This window comes from Candoia aspera, chromosome 6 (genome assembly GCF_035149785.1).
Source record: "Candoia aspera isolate rCanAsp1 chromosome 6, rCanAsp1.hap2, whole genome shotgun sequence".
NCBI lineage: Eukaryota > Metazoa > Chordata > Lepidosauria > Squamata > Boidae > Candoia > Candoia aspera.
Window position 1 is genome coordinate 13796913 of NC_086158.1, and position 23101 is coordinate 13820013.

The 23101-nt window shown below is 38.2% G+C and overlaps 1 protein-coding gene across 1 annotated transcript in view; it reads right to left on the minus strand.

Moving 5' to 3' along the window:
- The window catches only part of NLGN1 (neuroligin 1), a 468892-nt gene that overhangs the window by 292967 nt on the left and 152824 nt on the right, over positions 1 to 23101 (minus strand). Inside the window, exon 2 of the mRNA XM_063306435.1 lies at positions 10495 to 10554. Coding sequence (XP_063162505.1) covers positions 10495 to 10554 — 60 coding nt within the window. The remainder of the gene's footprint in view (positions 1 to 10494; positions 10555 to 23101) is intronic.

Below are 23101 nucleotides of genomic sequence, written 5' to 3' on the forward strand. Positions count from 1 at the left end.
GTTTAACATATGGCTTTATATCATTTTAAAGGTTATCATATCCTTTATTTAGCCATAAAGCTTTCAATATGCTACACATGTGATCATATAATATGATAAAATACACGTGCATAGAATTTTACTTCTATATTGAGGTATAAAAATTATTAATTAAGCTCAATATAAGTTGGCATACTTAATATTGGCCCGTAAGGCAGATAGAGAAACCAAGGTTGAAGAAAACAGGTTTCCTGATCCAAACTGTGGAACAGGAAGAGTAAAATCAGGAACTTCCAGTGGATAGTTCAGCTCAAACTGATAGCACGATATAAACAGTATGTTTTGTTATTGTTCCTCTGAATCAGTTTCTTGGCTGGTAGGAAAGGACCCAGTCATAAACTCTGGAGTTTTGCAGTAATTAGGAGTCGTCTTCTGCTTCTGAGGAGAGGACATTCATTAGATATTAATCTCATTAATTTTCCCTTGGCTCTTCACCAATCCTTAATCAGGGATAACTGGCTTTCTTTGCTTGTTTGGATCACAGGAACAGCTCCTCAGACCTGGAAGCTAAATGGGGGCCCTTTAAGCCTTAGGTGAAGCTCCTAGAGACAACTTTAAAAAGCCACCTTGGGCTCCTGGTATAAAAGTGGGATATAAATTTAATTACCTTGGCTCAAATGGGTGCCCTCTCTATTATGATGACAGTAAGCAAATATCCTGGTCTCCCGTACAATAACCAGGCATATGTTCAGATCCTGAGGTTGAGTCAGTAACCCATGTTACTGCCGCACTGTACCACCCATGCCTGATTGTCAGAAATTTTAGTTGCCTTTCTGACCAAGAGGTTACAAGCTTCCTTCTGCAAGCAAGGAAGTGTGTCCTTAGGCAAACACTAAAAAGATTGCCACATTTTCAGCGATAGCTATGGCTTGCAGAAGTCATTTGGGACCCTCTTCATTATTAAATGCTTCACGTTTTTCTGTATTTTAAGCTTTACACCTGTGCTATCTTGGCATGGGGCTATAAATAAATAAGAAGAATCTAATAGCTACATAAACTACAACTACATAAACATGCTACCAAATTATGATTTTTAATGTGATTAGAAAGGGAAAACTATTAAACACTTTGTCAGAGGGTAATTGCATAAATTATACTTAAGTTTAATTAAGGGTAATTGGAAAAGAAAATAAAAGAAATCAGATGCAGTTGCTCTCCACACCCAGTCTGCTTTTTGGAGTATGATGGCTCAGGGCAATAATTAAAGGCTAAGAATGGCCTTGGCCCAAAAATGGTTGCAGAAAACTGGTTTAAGAGTTCCTTTAGGAAATCCTCCGTCATATAGCATCACTTAGGGAAGTCTTGCTCCCTGAAAAGGTGTAGAAGTTGTCTCCACCCTTGATGGGGTGAAAAAAGGTTCACATATGCCATTCTGTGGAAGATGCATCGCTCCAGAGAGAAGAATAGGGGGCAGTCTTGAAGGTGACTGAATAATTGAACTCTCAGGAAAATCTGTCAAAAGAGGAGGAGGAGGAGGAGGAGAACCACTTTTTTTTAATAAAACAGGACCTCCCTTAGGAAAATCAGTTCTAGTACAGACGCAAGAGATAAGTTCAGCAGAACAAACCAGATGAATTGATGGTCAACTTTTATTTTCTTATTTCTTCAGCCTCAAAGGAATAGTGAAATGATGGTGTCACAAGAGTGGGCTGTGCCAACATTTTCTGTTCTTGTTAAGAGCTAAGGGGGAAGGTTTCAAAAGAGAAAAGAAGCTCCTTAATATAAGCTGCCCAAAGTCATGAATGTGAGATGGGCTGTTATATAAATTGAATGGATAGGCAGACAAACAAACAAATAATGCATCTTGCAGAAATGGAGGCAAAGAGCCCAGAATTGCAAGATTTGAGATATCTTGTTGGTCAGGAAGCAGAAGCAAATAAAATATACTGGAATAATCAGAAAACACAAACTTTCAAATCCATGCCCAGAGTTTCCTGAATGGCTTTATTGGGTTGCTCTACTAGATAACCTAACAGTCTTTTCCTACTGCCAGTTCCATGCATGCTTAATTAGATCCAAGGGTGACCCCTTTAAAATGGTAGGTCAGAGATTCATTATGGGCCACTGGAAATAGTCAAATTAGTTACAGTCTTCTGGCTCAAGGCAGGGAGAAATTCTGGCTCTTCCTGCTTGGACCAGTTGTCTTCTCTCTCATTCAGTCTTGTGCCCTCCCACTGTGTTAGAACTACAACCATCAGAATTTCTAGCCAGTTTGGGCTAGAAACCAGGAGACTGAGAGTTCTAGTCCCGCCTTAGGCATGAAAGCCAGCTGGGTGACCTTGGGCCAGTCCCTCTTTCTCAGCCCAAGAGCCAATCAGGTGTGTTATGAGAGTTCTAGTCCCGCCTTAGGCCTGATAGCCAGCTGAGTGACCTTGGGCCAGTCACTCTGTCTCAGCTCAACTCACCTCACAGGTTGTTGTTGTGGGAAAAAAAGGAGGAGGAAGGAGTATTAGGTATGTTGGCTGCCTTGAGTTATTTATAAAAATAATAAAGGCAGGATAGAAAATCAATCAATCAATCCAGAGGACACCGCATCTAGATTAAAGACAAACCTGACCAGAGCAAGGAAATATATATATGAGTCATGGAGCCATACACACTAACCCCATCTTCAACCTGATGATTGATGAATTAGAGCTAGAATAAAATTAAATATTGGAATATGCAATAGAAGGGTTTTAGACTTAAAAGCAAGCTGCTCGAAAGAAAATCAGTAATTAAACTGAGAGAAGAGTTCTCATATAACTTATATGCTACCAGACAGTGGAAATGCTGGCAGTCTCCTCGTTGCTTAAATTTATGTGGGAGCTACATTCCTGAATGCATTGTCAGAAGTTATTCTCTCCGTATCTTCAAGCATTACCAATACAAATACGTAATACAATGATAATGCAATGCAAACTTCTCTAAGGAGGGAAATGTAAAACAATAGCTGAAATAATGTGAAGTTTTAACTTGGGATATTTTCATGGGTATAAAAAGAGAGATTTAAAGGCCTTTTTTTTGTATCATCCATCCACACAGTATAAATGTGTACTTGAATCCTCCAGCATGGAATGTACTGGCCACCTCAGATTAATACACATAGTCCCATACACAAATCTTTAATAGTTTAATAGTTTCTAAAAATACAATTATTCTGATTTTCCCAAGCTAATCAATAGGGGCCTTGCTTTAGATTCAAAATGTGAGTCAAATCAGATACCTTCCTGAAGTGCACTTTGTTCCATGATATTATCATGTTAGTAATTCTAATAGAAAATATACTATTGAATGTTAACTATACAATTAAAAAATCAGTGTAATTAATTTTATATATTCATTTTTATATTCTTCCAGGAGGGTAGTTACAAAACCCCAGAAGTATAGATCATTAACCTGTAATGTGTACTACATTCCCTTGTAAAGATGAATATAAACTCTTATTTGAGTTGATCTTGATTTCTGGTGACTTCATGACATGTCAACTTAGTTTTCTTCACAACAATACACAAATGGTTTGTCATCCCCTACACACACACACACAGACACACACACAAACACGTATATGTATATATATATACATAAATACACACAGTATATGTATGTATGTATGTATACACACACACACACACACACTGTATGTGTGTGTGTGTACATATGTGTATACACACACACACAGTGTGTGTGTGTATACAGTGTATGTATGTATGTGAATATATACACACACACACACAGAGTGTGTATACACACACACAAACACTTCTCAGTTGATCTCTTACAACCCTGAATCTCCAGATGGTCTCCCATCCAAGCAATAATCAGATCCTATCACTTAGTTTTTGGGATCAGTAAATGTCAGCTACATGTGATCTCTGCAACTGTCTTGGGAGGGGGTCTCCTACAAATAAAATCAACATATATGTCTAATCAGAGCTGGGTTCAGGGTACAGTCCCATGCTTTTCTTGATCCTTGGATATGGAGATGTCAGCAATTTAAAAAAAAAAGGAATAGAAAGGAAAGAACATTGAAAGAAAAACAGTTCACCTCTTATTACAGATTTGGTTGAAGTGCACTAAAGCAGTGCTCCAAAATGGGTGAACGATATGATGTCTGAGTAATCTACCGATACGATTTTTATCACAGAGTGGAATTTATACCCCTTGAATTTACTAAGCAGATTTAGTTAGCTTCCTTGCTGTCATATTTTATTAGGATTTATTCACTCTGTGTCCCATTTCTCCTTGGAAGTCAGACATTGAGCTTTTCAATCACTCCATGCAACACAGGGTGTTCTAAGTGGCAAAAGGCAATGGTCACAAACAAGAGTCCTACTCTCATTTCCCTTTTACAACTATTAACGGGGGGGGGGGAAGAGATGTTTGATCATTATGTTTTCTTTTCCAACTTACTGAGACAATTTGGAGGAGTGCCACATCAAGTGTGTGCCCCACAAACCAAAGACTTGTTTAGAATTTACAGCAGAGCTTCTGAACAATAAGAACAATTTGTGGAAGGAACAGGGGTCTTACTGAACAGGTTTCTAAAGGGATCTCAGGCAGGGACATCCACAGGGAGTGGCAGAAACTGGCCATGGTGGTGTGATCAAAGGTCCTCTTGTGTCTTCTGTGTGTCGCAGGACTAGGTGAGGAGCATGTGATGGTTAGACAAGCTAGAGAACACATCCCCACTTTTCATCTGAAAACCAGCGTGTGACTCAACTGAGCTCATATGTCTCTTGTAACTTCTAATTCCTTTCTTTGTTTCAGCCAAAATAAATACTGTATTTGTTTAAATATAATGAAGGCTGCAATTCTTCCATATCTTTACAGGTGATGAGATTTCATAACTGCCCAGTTGTCAGCTTGGGTCAGAGTATCATCTCCTCTCAATTATAGTTTTAAGATCCCTTTCCACATTATTTGCTGGTTCAACCAGAAAATAATGAGAGAAACAGCTATAGTTATAGAAAAGTCAGAAATGTAGCAATTTGCTCAGAATAATCTCCTACGTGTTTTCCTTGTGATCCAGCAGTTAGAGCTGCGCACACTGTAAAAATGATTCAGAAGTACTTTGAATTTTCCATGGTGGGGCAGGGGGGCCCAATTGTTTTAATTTTAGTATCTGTAGCCTGCCTAAATTGAGGTACAGTAGAAATTTACCTCAATTTTTCAGGCTGCTGCTTTAAGGAATCTACTCATTAAAGGTAAACAGAAACACGTTTTATTCAGCCTCATATGGGAACCTGTAAAGTCAGGGTATTTACCAAATAGCAGGGAAAGAATGCACATCTCTTAGAAACAATCAGACTTTTTTTTTTAAAAGGTAATTATTTGCAATTAATCGGGTTAGTTCAAATATTCCAAGTAACGTTTAATCAGAATTGAGGCCTATTAACTTCACTACAATATATTGTCTGTTGAAGATCAGCATTGAAAAGAGTTCTTCTGTAGTCACTTGACCACTGCATTTCCTTTTGGAGGACACTTGGAGAATGGCCTTGGAAAATTTCTTATTTATTTCTTATTTCCAGCAGAAAATGCAGCATTAATTAAGAAATCATGTAAGATGTAGGGGATTACAAGATTTAAATAATGGTAGGCTCAGCTCAACCACCACCTTTTTCTGAGCTCAATAATGAATCAGTAGTTTTTACAGCTATTTGAGTGAGCAAAGTCACCTATAAACAATGCTCATTTGCTAGTTCACCTGATTTGAAAGAGTTTTCCAATTCTTTAAGAAGTGTGTGTTTAGTGATGGTGTTGAATGAATACTTAAATGGATGTTCATGAATATGGCATCAAAGATAATGGCTCCCCTGAAGGACAGAGAAGCTGCAACTTCTACATCTTGCTTGAAGGACCTTCTTTGAGATGAGTTGCCTCGTCATTATTTACCTTGAAAGCCTCACAAACATCCCTCCAGTGCCTTTAAGAGACAACAGGTAGCCCTTGCTTAACAACCACAATTGGAACCAGCAACTCCATTGCTAAGCAATGCAGTCATTAAGAGAGACATAACATGATTGCAATGGACTTATGACCTCACTTCTGCCATGACTGTTAAGTGTGTCACCCGCTGGCATTAAGCAAGACAACATGTGACTGCAACTTGCAATTTTACTGCCAGCTTGTCCACTGACTCTGCTTGTTGGAAGCTGACTGTGAAGCACGCAAATGGTGAACACATGACCGTGGGATGCTGCAATGGTCATAAACACCTGCCAGTTGCGAAGCACCTGAATCTTGATCACGTGACTGCGGGGACACTGCAATGGTCATAAGTGGAAGGACCTGTCATAAAGTTACTTTTTCAGCACCATCGTAACTTCGAATGGTCACTACACAGGGCAGTTGTTAAGCAAGGACTACCTGCATAAGAATAAACCTAAGGATGTGCCATTGCTTAGGCAAAAGGCAATTGAAAAAAATAATTATATTGATACAGGATTCGGTGAAAAATATATGGAAAGGTTGTAATGCATATTTTGTCTCCATTTCTCAAAGTTTTAAAAAGTCTCTGAAGCCTCTAAAGATCATTAGCTGCAACTTCAGAGAACTTCACTATTACTAAATTCAATAGTCATGTATCACCAGTAGAAGAGGTGCCACCAACCAATTTCATAAAAACTACTGAGTTACTTCTGACATTTCTCCTGTCACTGTTAGCTAAGTTCAATTTGTACAGAGATGTTTTCACTTTTTTTCCAAAAGAGTGAAAGGTACTGATTAACCTGACAGATGTTTTAGCTGTTAGAGCCTGCCCTCACAATTATGGGACAAATTAGAAAAGCTACAAAGTTCTGATGGGTGAAGAGCTGAGCTTTGAAATAATGTCTCAAAATTATCTGTGAATAACACAGGCTTTCCCAAACTGCAGACCGAATAAAAACTAGGATTATAAATCATTTTAGCATCCCACAATATCCATTTATTAATTTTTGATGATAGAGGAAAGGCCACTATTAATGAGGGAACTGCTCTCAGAGCTTTGACTGTTAATAGGGTTATAGAGATAACTAATAACTTGTCATAGAATGTGTAAGAAAGCATGACTGTAGGTAAAAAGCAGCAGAGAACATGATTTTAAATGTGTGAGTTGAATCCCAAAGGTATTTTTCTACCGGCAAAATATATCACCCTAGGTAGGTCTGTGCAGCTTCAATTTACAAGGCTAATGTAGTCACCATCTAATTATGGTGGCCAGTCTGGAACGGATCAACCTCTTCATTTTCCTACCCATGTGAGACTGTAAAAACATGGATGTTTTCAACAATCCAATAAACATTTACCATGTGGCTTGTCTTTTAAATAACTGAACCAATCTGTTTCATAAGCCTTGGTGGGTCATAATTTATGGTGGTCTGTATAAGAGAATTGTGAGAAAAAGTGGAACTTTTAAAAAATCCAACTTTTTAGTCTGCTAGAATAACTTCTTAGGTAAAGGTAAAGGTTTCCCTTGACGTAAAGTCCAGTCGTGTCCGACTCTAGGGGGCGGTGCTCATCTCCGTTTCTAAGCCTTGGAGCCGGCGTTGTCATAGACACTTCCGGATCATGTGGCCAGCATGACGACTCGGAACGCCATTACCTTCCCGCCGAAGCGGTACCTATTGATCTACTCACATTTGCATGTTTTCGAACTGCTAGGTGAGCAGGAGCTGGGACAAGCAACGGGAGCTCACCCCGCCATGCGGTTTCGAACCGCCGACCTTCCGATCGGCAGCTCAGCGGTTTAACCCACAGCGCCACCGCGTCCCTTTGAATAACTTCTTGCTCAAGGGGAAACATGAAGACTGCTGTGAAATCTATAGAGCTGTGTGTAAAATCCAGTTGTGTCTTTGGAACAGTACAAGCAGATGGTTTTCATCTTCATCGCTCCAAGTGCGTCTGTCAACAGTAGGATTTGGCCCCACTTTTTCCGCTTTCATTTCGCCAGGCTTTTTGAACTATACTAATAAATAATTTAGCTGGTTTTAGTGGTTTGAAGGTTAATTTAATTTAATTTAATTTTAGATTGTTGAACATCTTGAGCATCCTATGGATAGGGAGGCAGAGTATGAAATGTGACAATAAATAATTTCATGTTAGACCTAATATGTTTCTATGAAGTGTTTAAGAATAAGTATAATGGTTAAATCTGAAGATAAATAACCACCCAGAGTCCCTCTTTTGGGGGAGATGGGAGGTAATTAAATTTGAATAATAAATAAATAAATATATTTATTTGTTACAAAAGAGACATAAGAGGATCCATAATGCATAATGTCCTGTTTAACCAGTACAGGTAGTCCTCTTTTACCAACCACAATTGGGACTGGCAACTCAGTCACTAAGTGAAGTGGTCGCTAAGTGAAACTGGGACTGTGCTTGTAATCTTACTTCAGCTTTCCTTTGCTTTACAGACCTGCAAAGGTCATAAATGCAAAGATTGGTTATATAGTGACTTTTTCATCTCTGTCATAACTGCAAATGGTCGCTAAACAAGCCAGTCCCTAAACGAGGACTACCTGCAATTGTCTTCATATTTTAAACAGATTTGTGTGAGAGAAGAGCATCTAGCGGAAATTGCAAGGTTGGTTTTTTTTTGCAATGTCAGAATGGTTACTCAACTTTCCATCAGTCAATTAATGATTGTTGGCATCTACATACAGTATACCAGAATAATTCTGAATCACTATGTCCAACCTTTTTTGTTGTTGTTGTTACCCTTCTTCTGCATATGGTATGTGCATCTTGGGAACAGTGCAAAGGGTACAGCTTTCTTTTTCTAACATCAGAAAAGAACTGCCATAAAGCTTTTGCAGTGGCCAGGAGTTAAGTATCCAAGCTTAGAATGCCAACTTCTTAAACGTGCTCTTTGACATCAGTCTCAAATGGAAGATTCCTGCAAATCTTAAGATCTCTTAAAGATTGGCAGGCATAGAGATATAAGCAGGAGGCAAGTGTCTTACAGATTGACCTGAATGAGAGGGGACTAAGATGAAATTGGTCCCAATGGTTGCATTCATGGGAAAATTAACTCACTTTTCTAATTATCTCTCTCTCTTTGACCCCCAATCTGCAGTTCATTATTTTTATTTAAAGGAATAAATAACTCAATGTTTGGCTCTTCAGCCAACATTTGAATTAATAACACAATGGAATTTGGGAGTCCCTGGGGTGTATGGGGGCCCTCAATAGCAAGGCAAGCCCAGTTTAACAAATTAACTGTGATAAGAGAGCAAGGTTACTCTTTCATGGAAAAAATAATATTTAGAGACTTCTAGGTAGCAGAATATATCATAGTATCTCAGTTAAGCATTTGCCCTTGTTTTATTTAATTCAGAGTGAAATAAAAATAATCCACACACACACACACACACACAACATAATTGAATCATTTTGAGTGTCAGAGAAGAAACAGACAGCTGGTCTGTTCCAGAATCCCAGAAAGGGGGGAATGAGGAGGTTTAAAAGGAAACTACAAAAATGCCAGAAAAGTAAAACTCAGGAGAGTTTTCTAAATTTCTTCAAACTAAACCAAAACAATCATTTCTTTATCAGAACAGTTTACTAATTCCATTATTCCTGTTGCCTCAATGTCGATAACAGCACCTTATTTGTCTTGTCTAGACTTGGAAACTGACAGGAGCAGGTCTGGTTGGTATATGAATAAGCGACCTCTAAGAAATCGCAAAGATGTAGGCTAGACTGGGAATTGAAGAAACATCCCAGAAGAAGTCAAAGGCAAAACACTCCATACTTCTGTCAAGAAAACTCAGTGGTTATGGTCATGTAGTCACCAGGAGTTACCTTCACTTCAGATTAGACTTTATATAATTAAGAACAAGAATAACTGGGGCAGATCTCTAGGATTCCATGTAACTGTTCTCCAATTAGGAAAAAGAAAAGTATCCTGCATAAGGATCGCTCTTTTCCCCTGGTTCTCCCTTTCTACAAAATGGATACCGGGATTTGAAGCAAATTAAGCATAGTAATCATAACAATATGGTTGCTTGGGATACATTTTTATAACAGCATTTACTTTTAAACACATTTCTGTAAAATGGAAGTAAGTGGGTGACAGAAAGAAACAAAACACATTGCCTTGATATTGAGTGAAATCGATCAAAACAGAGGTTAGGAAACATGCAAGAAGGTATACAGAGAGCGTTTCCAGAGTGTGTTAGTTGTCATGGACAAAATTCAGTCAGAAGTGGGATGCAACACAGCAAGAACCTCTTCCAAGGATAGAAAAGCAAAACACCCTCCATTCTTTTAAAAAAACACTGTTATTAAAAGAACTTAACAACATTCTTTCTTTAAAAAACTAAAATATGTAACAACAAGCAAGAAGACAAAACACACCAAAAATGGGAATTAAAAAAAACACATCTTCAAAAGAAGACAAGAAGGAAAAAAAAAAAAGAAGGGAGAAAAAAGTTTTCCAAGGGGGTCCTTGTCATGCAAATCAGTTTGGTGGGGGGAAAAATATACCTTCATCTTCTGCACCTCCGTTAGCACCTAAATCATCTGTCTGTTTCTTTGTTAGGGGACCTAGGATTGAGAATGGAGAAAATGGAGGAAAAAGACAATTCAAGAATATACAAGATTGAAGAAAAAAAATAGCCAATACTAAACTTCCAAAGATGTTTCAAGAAAAACTCTCCAGGAGGGAGATAAGTAATTATTATGTTATTATCCTGAAAATGTGTTTTCCAGTGAACTATCTCTTATTGGGTATATGTATATGCGTTTTAATCAATGTAAAAAGCAAATATGCATCCAGAAATTGTATTAAACATGAACAAATTGATATCTAATATTTTAAGTTAAAAAATAATTAAAAGGCCCACCGTATACAAAACAACAGCCAAGGAATGTTTTCATCTGTTTAATTGACAAATTTATTTTTGAACACTGAAACCAATAAACTTCAGGGAACAACAGTTTAGGTTTTGCTTTGCATTACAGAGATTCCACATTGAAAAAGCAAGATGAAGATTTTTTTTTTTTAAAGGATTTTTTTTTAAAAAGCAGCATTCCAACATATGCAAATTGAATTTCATAAATCCAGCTACAGTAATTAACAGTCTCCAGTACTAAGTATGGACTTGATTTTTTTTTCAATGCACCCAGGTGCATATAATTTAAATGCAGTTCTGAATCTAAAAATCCCTTTGAACTTTAGAATACCTGCTGACATACTTGTTAAACATGAGAGATGCCAAAATAGGGATTAAAAACAAATACTGGAAGGGATTCTTTCACTAAATTGATTACAGTCTCAGCAGGTCAAGGCATTGCAAACTGATTTGTAAGAATAAAGGAATTAAGACTTAAAATCATTCTGTGTCAGGAGAGAGAAATACCATTAACCAGTGTAAAGTTAATCATACTTTGCAAGTGAAAAAGGCTACCGTTTTCCTCAAAAATTCAGCGTACTCCAGTTTTGTTTCTAATTGCTCCAGAAGGAAAGTCAAAGGCCGTGAAAGATACTATTTCTATATACCACGTCTTTTTATAATTTGAAAGTGCAAACCAAAACAAGTGGAATTCAGCATTACATTTCTTTTGCTCTCTGTTCGTACTAGCACAGTTCTGTCACTTGCATGCAATTTACAGAGGAGCTTCCCCCTGCTGATATACAGTAGAATCATGGAACATTCAGGCTTAAAAAGGCAGCCAAGCACGAAGCTGAAAAGAAAAGAAGACAAATCTCATGCATAAAATGACAATTGGAGAAAACTAAGGACTAAAGATAAAAAAAAATCCAGAGGGGAGAGATGAAGAGTACCAAGAACATGGATAGGCAAGAGGTGCACAGCAGTCCAAAGAAACGTTAAAACATTTATAAGTCCAATACTCTGTTTTCATCATCTTTTTCATATGACTGCAAAGTAGTAAACCAACTTGAAATCTGCAGTGTAAAAAAAGCAACATGGAAATCAGAAAGTACTGTCAGTGGAAGAGAAGTTTGAGAAACACAACCAAATGCACTCCTAAGTTTTTCCCAAGGTCAGCCCAAATGCTTGTTGCCTGAAGCAAAGGGCAACAGCTCCTTCCATGCTCATTTCCAGATGCAGACCCAGCCTCACAATTCAGTATTGCTGGGGAGAGGAATAGGGGCCTTATTTAATTCCACAAATCATCACCTGATTCCCATCACATTGCAATAAATCATGCTGTTTGAGATGGTCATCACCAAATGTACAGTGTATACCCAAAGGAACATCTCCAAAAGTAAAGACGGTGGGCCTCTCTACCCTTGCGTTCTGAGTCATGTATTACTCAAAGCCATACTCATTTCCATCAAAAGCTAAAATTCTTGCTTATTTATTTATTTGTTTATCAAATTTGTATAGCCACCCATCTCACAGAAAAGTGATTCTGGGTGGTGTACAACACTTAAAAACCAATAAATATATAAAAACATTCATTATTAAAACTATTTAAAAAACCACAGAAACAGGAGAGGATGTTAGCTGCAGTAAGGGAGCTATTGCAAGATCTCCCAGGTCCTCTGGGCCGCCCCCAGGCCTGAAGGCAAAGCCATGGAATGTTAAGGCAAATGTTAAGACCAATGGAACTAACCTGTGATTACTGCCCTACTCAGCTTACCATTACATTCAATTCATATGTGGTTAAAGTAGAAATCTCTTTAATGGACTGTAGTGCGCAGTACAGTGAAAAAGTTGCAAATAGAAGTTCCAGCGCTTTCTCCAAGTTAAACTCAACCCCCTCCCCCTTCTTCAGTATACACCCCCCCCTTCTCGTGCCAGTTCGTTCAGGTCTCTGCAGATGTCTCCAACGGCTCGTCAGCTTGACCTTGGATGCCAGAGATAGCCCAACAAGATGCTTTCACACTCCTGGCATGTCCCCCTCCCACTTCTACTGACTCGCAAGTCTTGACATGTGTCGACTTCATTGATGGACATGAGTCCGATCAGACGTTCTGGGAATGTTTGATCTGGGAGCATGACATAATCTGACTTCTGGAGGGAGAATGTTCCATAAGGTGGGTGCCACAGCAGAGAAGGCCTGCCTCCTGGGACCCATCAAGTATAGTTCCCTGAGAGACGGGACCTGCAGCATGCCCTCTCTGCCAAATCTGGTGGGGTGGGCAGATATAATCAGGGAGAGGTGGTCCCTCAAATAACCCAGTCCCATGCCATGAAGGGCCTCAAAGGTCAAAACCAACACCTTGAACTGGATCCAGAAGCAAACTGGAAACCAGTGCAGCTCATGGAGCCAAGTGGTAATGTGTGCCATTCTAGGGAACACATAACTGCCTGTGCCATGACATTTTGCACCAGCTGAAGCTTCTGGATACTACCTCTAGGCATTCTCCACTGGACCTGCAACAAGGCCAGCATCCAATTGGGAATGAATCCGAGCAATTTTGTTTGACAGATGCTCAGCAAATTCCTCCACACGACCCTGTAAGAGGTTCTCTGAGCCCCACTTATCCAGGAGGGTTCATGTCACTTGAAACAGGGCTGCATCTGTGGATGCAATAAGGGTGAAGAAGTATTGCCCCTTTGCTGCCCTTACCACCACTAGGTAGGCCTTAACAGCAGCTCTAACTCATGTTCAGTTGAGTTTGTCCCTTGTTGAGCACCAGCGATGCTCTAGATGTCTCTTCTCTTGCTTCATCTCTCTCAGCTCCTCCATATACCATGGAGGGGAGTGCCAGGATTCTTGAGAGGGGGGAGGTTGCATGGCCGTGACTCAATCCAAAGCCTCAGCCACCCCCTTATTGTGAGTGGCAACCAAAGCTTCAGATGGACCATGCAGCAGACAAGTCGGAACAACCCGCAGCTCCCTCTGGAACCCATCCAGGTCCATTAGTCACCGGGGGCAGACCAATCTAATGAGTCTAGCCTCCCTGCAATGGATAGTGCCACTGGAGAATCCCATGGTAATCAGAATGTGATCTGACCATGACAAAGGGGACACAAAAGCTCCCCCAATTTCAGAACATATAGCCACTGCTCTGACAGGAACACCAGATCCGGTGAATGACCACAGTCCTGTGTCAGGCTCTGGATGATCTGGGATAGGCCCTTAGCCATCATGGTAGCCATGAACCCTCGAGCCACCTCAAACCCCACTCTTAGAGAAGGCAGATTGAAGTCCCCCAAAACCAGGAGTCTAACACATAACAAAAAAATGTTTGCAGATTTCAAACAACATAATGTTAACTATGAACAAACGGACAATGCTTCAGGACAATGCCCAGGCTGTCATTTTGTCAGGAAACAATAACCACTGAGTAGCAAAACTAAGAACAGAGAAGTGTATTTGTAAATGGCAACTGCTTTGCCCTCACACACCAGTAGAGGCACCAGACACATCATGGTGTAAGGAAGGTATTGAATTTTACAGTATTGGAACTATAATATTTTCTATCTAAAAATGTGATTCTCCTTCTAAATGGAACCTAAAGCAGCAGTTTTTGATTGGTGCATAATTGACAAGAACCTAGCAGATGAAATGACCCCTTTCATTGTATTGTCATGTAAAGAAAGACTGTACTTGAATTCGTATCTACTTCACAGCTGTTAAAAGCATCAGTCGGTATTCTGAAAGGCAGATTCAAACTGCTCAACTATCAATAAAAGGCTACTTCAACTATCACATCCATTTTCCTTCTTTCTCTGCCCTTCAGCCCAACTCATCTCAAACTAATAATAAAACAGGAAGAGAAGCATTCCATCTTGAAGGGTCGGAAAGAGTAGCCTTTTGTGCAGCTCTCTTGGTGATATTTTAGTTGAAAATGAAAGAAAAGGTCCTTAGATCAACATATATGTTTGAGCATATTGCCTGGACTAATGGTTAGGTGATTAGTTAGTACTTCAGTCCATTAGTCCTCCTGGAAAATGCAAGGTATTGCAAGACAGAATAATATCTCTGCTGTTTCATTTTTGTTTTTCAACCTCTACAGGCAAGGGGAAGAAAGAGGAAAGGGAAGGATTAGTCTTTCCCCATCCTATGGAATTCTGGATATCTGTTGATGTTTGTCCCACCAAAAGCAAAGGAATACCAGCAACAATCACAAACTTCTGATTCCAAAGGATAGTGATGGCACCCTTAAGCCAGTCATCATTTGCCACAGGATGATTTGCTTTAATCATGATTAATAGTAAGTGATGCTTAGCCTATTATGCAAGCACAACCAATGCAGTCTATTCTGGTAGCCAGAAATGTGAGAGGTTTCAGGCTGGAGATTCTGCTCTAGGTTAAAGTACAGGGGTTGATCCTGGGATATCCTCATGTAAATTATGTGTCCATCCACTGATGTAATTCACATGCTGTCGTAAACCAGAGTGACTGTGTTTTCTTGACAGTCTTCAACATGATAAACAGAACCACAGTTCACTCAACTCAATTTGTGGTTTTCCAGAACACATTGACCATAAAGGTTGGCTGCATATAATACTGAAGTCTAAAACACAATTGCTTATTTAATAGTTTAGCATGTTGTAGTTTGGTTTTAGTTTAATCAATTTGACACTGTAGTTTGTCAAATCTGTATTCTCACTTAGCATAATATCAAGCCATAGTTAAACTCAACCACAGCCAAAAACAATGTGTGCACTAAGATGCTGAATCATAACTACCTGACCCAAGCAAATATACTCCAGCTCATTCAAAGAAAAAATCATGACTTGTGGTGATGGTGTTGTTTTCACCATAAATAATATCTCATAGTCAGCTTAGCAAACAAGCTAAATCATATCTAAAACAAAGTCTCTTGATTTCTGTGATGTTGATCAAGGGGCAAAGCCATCCTAAATCTGACTCCTGCCATGGCCATTTCATGATACTTATTAGTACTAATGGGAAAATGGACCACAAGTCAGTGACACAGAAGTAGAAGGCAAGGAGCAAAAGGTATTATGGCATCTCATAATAACAATTAATGGCTGGGTTGCAGAAACAAGAAAACCACTGTATGTGAAATAAGGGGTACTCCTTATGAACTCTGGATTCGTTTAATTTAAATTTGCTGCTTGGTGTTATTTTGTCTATTTGTACTAAAAATATCTCAGCCTTTCACCCTGCTCCTCATAGACATACCAGGTTTAAAGCAACCGGCTTTAAAGAGGAAAATACACTACACTGTAACCTTTCAGAATGAGATCGTGCGCCTGCAGGAAGACATGGGAATGCCTAAGGCACGTGATCAAGGTATCGCCATACTGATATGAATGGTATTTAATTATTGTGGAGCATGTAATCCTTCTCCAGTTAATGAGATAGCAAAGCAGAAAACATTTATTCTTTTAAAGGGATTAAAGCATAAAATCATGCTTTAATCCCTTAAAAAAAAGTTAAAAGTCCATAAACCCTGATTTGTGCAGCTGATAAACTTGGGGGCGGGGGCTGTTTTAATCATTTTTCTGCTTTACACTTCCAACGGTTCCTGTGCCTCAGATAAAAAGGAAATTAAAATTTACAATAAATCTGATCTGTAATTTAACTGCAAACCAGGAAAGAAAGAAAGAAAGAAAGAAAGAAAGAAAGAAAGAAAGAAAGAAAGAAAGAAAGAAAGAAAGAAAGAAAGAAAGAGAAAGTCAAAAGGTTTTTTGCTTCATTTCTGCACCCAAAGATACTATGGATGCTTACTAGAAGGGGGAGAAACAGAGGCCAAATGAAGAGACAAAAGTAATATTCCAACAGGGTCATAATTAGAACAATAAAAGCAATAAATAAATAGGGTGTTTTAAGCAATTTTTCATGGGCCAAACAAGTATAAAAATCCAAACTGCCAAATGTTTCTCCATTATGAAGTACAGATGGATAAATCCCATCCAAGGTCCCTGTAATTTCATTCAGGAAACTGCAGGATTTATTATACAAGTTTGTAATTCTTATTTTTAAATAAGAAAAAAAAATTCTTGAAAATGACTGATACAACTGCAAAATTAGTCTGACCAGCTGATAGGAAGCTGTGAATACGATTAATATATGCCAAAATTTGACTTCTGGTTTCCTGAATAGTTCCTCAGAGCACCTCTGCAGAAAGCAGATTTGGTTCTTATATCTCTTTCTCAAGGTCTTTTGAAATTTCTTTAGCAATACCCATGACACTATACTCTTTCAAGGTAAGAAAAGGAAGTAAGAAAAAAGAAGAAGACATAGAAAGCAAAAAAAAAAGAGGGTAGGAGGTAAGGGAAAAATCTAACATAATCTATTTAATACCAACCCCATTGACTACACCTCTCCTTATCTTTCTAGCCTTGCAAACTATCCTTGATCACACCACTTCCATGCCTTGTTCTTTACATTTCTCAACTCTCATTTCATTTAGTTGGGGAGGCATGCCTCTTAAGTGCCCCTTTCATCCAACTTACTTTACTTACTATGTTTCTCCTGATATACTTAACTTTCACTTCCATATCACAAAATAGTCAGAAGCACACACTCCTTTGCAGCCATTTTATTCCTTTTAACAAGCACGGATTCCTCACAATAGATCACAAACTATCCACTATCTTTCCATCAGCATCTACTTGTTTTAAACAAGTATCTATCTGTTTCCCCATCTTTAGTTAATAGTCTACCCAAATACAAAAAGTCATCTACTTACTCTAGTTCACCGTTTATATACAACCTGCAACCAATGTATTCTTTTTTTTAACTGTCAAACACAAGTACTTTGGTATTTAGTACATTAATTTTCAAATCCATATTGTTTGCTGTTTTGTACATTTCCCTTTGGGTTACTCAGGTTCTTGGCCAACAACATGGCATCCTCTGTATATAAATACAGATACATTATTATCCCCAACCAACTCACATCAAACATCATCACAAGCATTCTTTACATATTCACCTATAAATACATTAAGTAACTCTCAGACATCACACATCCTTGTCTTATTCTTTGTTCAAAGCGGAACAATTCACTAAGCATTCTGTTGATTGTCATACGCACTTTACTTCCATCATATACTGGTTTTATCGCATTCAGCAATTGATCTTCAGCTACATATTTGTGGAAAACATTTCAGAATTCTAAGCTATTCATTTTATCATACATTCTAAATTAACAAATGTACAATAAATTTTCTTTTGCACATTATACATTTTTCAATGACTTGCTGAAGAGCAAAAATCCTCTGCATAACGCTGAACTAAACTTCCCAAATTTTGTTTGTTGTCTACGTTGGTCTAAGAACATGTTAAAGTATTCCATTCCATTATCACTTCCTGTACCTTTTCAATCAGAATACTGCCAAACACCTTTCCAGAAATACCGAATAAACCAATTCCCCTGAAGTTTTTCTCTTTGCAGAAGGGAACAAAAATAGCATTCCTCCAATCATCAGAGTTAAATACAGTTCTCACACCCATGTTAAACTAGTCTGTGAAAATAATTCACAGATGGAACACTACTGTGGCCACTGTGTTTCATACCAGCTACAGATTTTGAGTTATTTCCAGCAATTAGCTCTGTTAAACTTCTCTTTTAAAAGTTATTTCATTCTGAGTAAAGTATTAGTTTATTCTGTAATTCTTTGATCTATACAATGAGATAGTGTATATTTGTGTTTTGCTGAACATTCTAATTTAAGAAATTTTTACAAAATTATGTCCTACATCGAATCCATAACATATTCTCACATTTCTCTATGTTTACCACCTGTATCTGCAGCTTTACTATTTCTGAATGTTTTCACAGCATTTATGGCTTTATGTTCTTCATTTTTTCTTGGCCAGTAACATTTAAATTATATTTCAGTTTTACCACATAGTACCATCTATCCCATACAAATCTCTAAATACTCCTTCCAGCATTCCTTCACTTCATTTTCCCTCAAATAATTTCATCAATGTTATTCTCAATTCCATTCAGACCTCTGGCTGGTATGATGGTGAACTGGACCATTCATTTTCAATCCCTCCCAGTTAGGTGGCTATTTTCTCATCTTTAGAGTTTTACAGTTTAATTGGTAAACAGAAAAGTTATCCAGCCTTTTCCATTGGCTTGCAGTGATGGGTCCAAATCAAGAAGACTTGAGAAAACAAGAATATCCCCCTCTCTTCTAGTTTGAGGGAGAAACGTTTGTTGAACTGGCTGAAAATCAGCTAACAACTCAGATCCGAGAGAGAGAGAGAGCGTATGTATGTCAAACTGAGTTGCTACTACCTTAAAACTCTTTGACATGATTGATGAACTTTCAGCATGACTGTCTTTATACAGGTGATATGAATCAGTGTCTTCTGGATTTTTATCAGGGATTTTAAAAAATGGTATGAGACCTTTGAGATCTATAGTATGGGACCATATTCTGTATGTGTTGTGCAAATGAAAACAATGGAATGGAAAGCAAAGAGGATAATTACTTTTCTGGACCTTCCTCCTCAGAAGTGCATTGGGCAACAAAGCAAAAAGGGATTAAACTCCCCCTGCCCCTGGAAGCAAATGTTTATCTCTGGATATTGGTGAAACAATAGGTTTGTTCTTTTTTTTAATCAGAGGCTCCAGAGAAGTTGATTGTTGTGGGATCATCTGAAGTAAAGGAACAGCAGTGTTTATCTTTTTCATTTTTTCTGAGGGAGATAGGTTATCTTGCACTGGGATCTGTTCCTGTACTGTGTTTTCAGTATCTCCTACCCAGAAGTCAGAGGTGTAGTAGAATTTTTTTTCTTTTTTAATTTATTTGTTTAGTTTGGGGGTTTTTTAATTCTTTTTTGGATGTTCTTTTATTTTTCTCTTTGCAATTTGTTAAACTGTATCTCTTTTTTCCTTTTAACTTTTTTTTTTCACTTTTCCTCTAACTTTAAAAATTTATCTTAACTACTTTTGTCTTCTTCTCTTTGACCTACAAAAATATTGGGCTTTGAATATACATTTTTTCTTTTTTTAGTTCAGTAAGATGTCTTTATTAGATCTGTAGAATATAAAAGAGCAACCTTGATGTTCTTCTGAGATAGATACTTGCCAAATTGGGCACTTTAAAAAATCAAGTTGCTTTTTTACAGGACACTCCATTTCATCCACAAGAGAAAGATCTATCTAAGAGATGGGTCAATTAAGTATAGTAAAGGTAAAGGTTTCCCTTGACATTAAGTCCAGTCGTGTCCGACTCTAGGGGGCGGTGCTCATCTCCGTTTCAAAGCCGAAGAGCTGGCATTTGTCCGTAGACACTTCCGTGGTCATGTGGCCGGCATGACGACACGGAACGCCGTTACCTGCCCGCCGAAGTGGTACCAATTAATCTACTCATATTTGCATGTTTTCGAACTGCTAGGTTGGCAGGAGCTGGGACTAGCAACGGGAGCTCACCCCGCCACGCGGTTTCGAACCGCCGGCCTTCCGATCGGCAAGCTCAGCGGTTTAACCCGCAGCACCACCGTGTATTTTAGTGGAAATTAAAGTCTCTTAGGGTTGACCAAATTTATTTAACAACTATTCAAAATTTATCATGGAGCATGAAATAAGGGATCCAGAATATATTTTTTTGAAAAATGTCATTTTAAAAAACGTGTTTTATTAATTATTATGAACTTACTAAAGACTATTGGGATACTTAAAGGTAAAGGTTTCCCTTGACGTAAAGTCCAGTCGAGTCCGACTCTAGGGGGCGGTGCTCATCTCCGTTTCTAAGCCTTGGAGCCGGCGTTGTCCATAGGACACTTCCGGGTCATGTGGCCAGCATGACGACTCGGAACGCCGTTACCTTCCCGCCGAAGCGGTACCTATTGATCTACTCACATTTGCATGTTTTCGAACTGCTAGGTGAGCAGGAGCTGGGACGAGCAACGGGAGCTCACCCCGCCGCGCGGTTTCGAACCGCCGACCTTCCGATTGACAGCTCAGCGGTTTAACCCGCAGCGCCACCGCGTCCCATATTGGGATACTTATACAGGTGTTATGAACAACTTTTTAGTTCGGCTGCGGATTAGATGATTATGGTTAGACATGTTTTAGACCCTTCATTAGACTACCATACTGTTCAGCTAAACTTAATTCTTACACATAGAAATTATAAGAAGCTTATAAAATGAAGCTTAACTTGGTGGATACATACCAACCGTTAAACCCTTCACAACAAGAACATACATTTTTTTCAACTCCATGTCAAACAAGTTTTCAGTTAGATAATTTCTAATATATGGATCCTTAGCTGATCAGGTATGTGAATTTAATGTATGTTCTATTGCTATATATGATCAGTATTATTATCAATTATATGCAAGAGTTATCCCATTTATTCAAGAGCATATTTAAATGCATCATTATGAGTGGGATCCTCTTTTAAAAAACAAGTGCAAAATGAGTTTCGAGAGAGAGAAAGGATTATCATCAGCCAAATCAATCCATTGCAGAAACAATGGTAGAACCGCCCTGAAACAATGAATCTGGGATATAGATCTCCAAACAAATTTAAGTAAGGTGCTACACCCCAGTATCTGTCATTTTCTTCTGGAAGGGTTCGTTCCAGCTTCTTATTTATCATCTATCACAATTGTGAAATTTCGTAAAGCTTTCACTTTAGCCAGGCTGGACGCACTGCCCTCAGCAGTTCTTTTTGGACGTTTTAAGGGTACTCCTATGCACCTTCGGTTATGTCCATGTGGTGATGGCTCAATAGAAACCCCAAGCCATATGCTGTTATACTGTTCCCTATATAAGGACTCTAGACAGATCCTTATATATCCATTATTGAAGAAATTTCCAGGCAGGGAGCGTGATTTCTATCTAATGCTACTTCTTTCAGACAAGGAGCCGAAAATATCCTCCCAGGTTGCCCAATTTTGTCCTACCGTCTGTCCTACCACAATACACCACACCATCACTTAGATTTATAATTCCTTAAGATAGTATTTTATTTCAATTTATTTTAGTATTTTCATTCTTAATTTTGGATCATAGTACACTAATTGCATTTGTTTCATATATATGTATTAATGTAAGATTGCTGCTATTGTATTGTTTTATTGTGTCTGGCCTTAGGGCTATAATAAACATACGATATCTCCTCTTGACATTATGTTTGTCCCACATTCAAGACCTCTTGTCATCCTTATATCCTTCACTAATTATCTTAATCTTTCACCAAAAACAATCAAATAGTCACTTTTAGATCCATTCATTTGCCATGCGTATGTATGAACAGACATGTTTAAACCACTTAGCAGATCTTTTTTTAAAAAAACAAACACTCACTAAACAATCTCCATTGTTTTTTTATTCTTTGGTCTCTGAATGGCCCAATCATTTTTCTCTTTCATCTCATTCCTACCCATCCTTTCATGTCACTTAACAAAATAACTTTTTCCCTAGGACTGCATTCATTCAGAATATTACAGTTTTTCTCAAAACTCTTCCCCAGGTCTTTTACTGTCACCATCATGAAGTGTAACATGCAACTATTACCAATTTATAAATTCTTAGTTTCATATGCATCCATAATACTCTTAATGTCACCATTTTATACTTTCTGATATACATTTGTTTTGCTTTTTCATTAAACCTAGACCTTCACTTTCCCATATGTATTCATCAATTATTTTCCACAATACAAAACCATTCATTCAGATGTATTTATATCATTTCCCTTTCTCTTAGTTTCACAGTTACATGACACATCTTTCTTTCTTTCTTTCTTTCTTTCTTTCTTTCTTTCTTTCTTTCTTTCTTTCTCTTTCTCTTTCTCTTCATTCATTAATTTGTGTTCAAAACACAATCCTCCATATGCCATGGTCATCACCAAATGGCTCCTTGAATATCACACTTCACTGCCCATTGTGGCTTTGCTCAATTGAAACTATAACTTAATGCTTTTTAGAAAGATACAACAGACTAGATTACCAGCCTTAGTTGTACCCATGACCCATGCAGCATTCCCTGGTAATAGTAAAGACACATGGCCGTTTTTGTGTCACAAGCACAACCAAAGCCCAACCAAACATGTCGATTCTCTTCTACATAAGCTAGGATCTCTAATTTAGAGGCTACCTGATAAGCCAACATTTTGTAGTCCATATCTATCCAACAATAAGATAATGTATGTGCAGTGCACTGCTATATTTAAGATGCACAGAAGTTCTACGGTACTATATTTCTTAAACTTTTCCAATGAAGGTC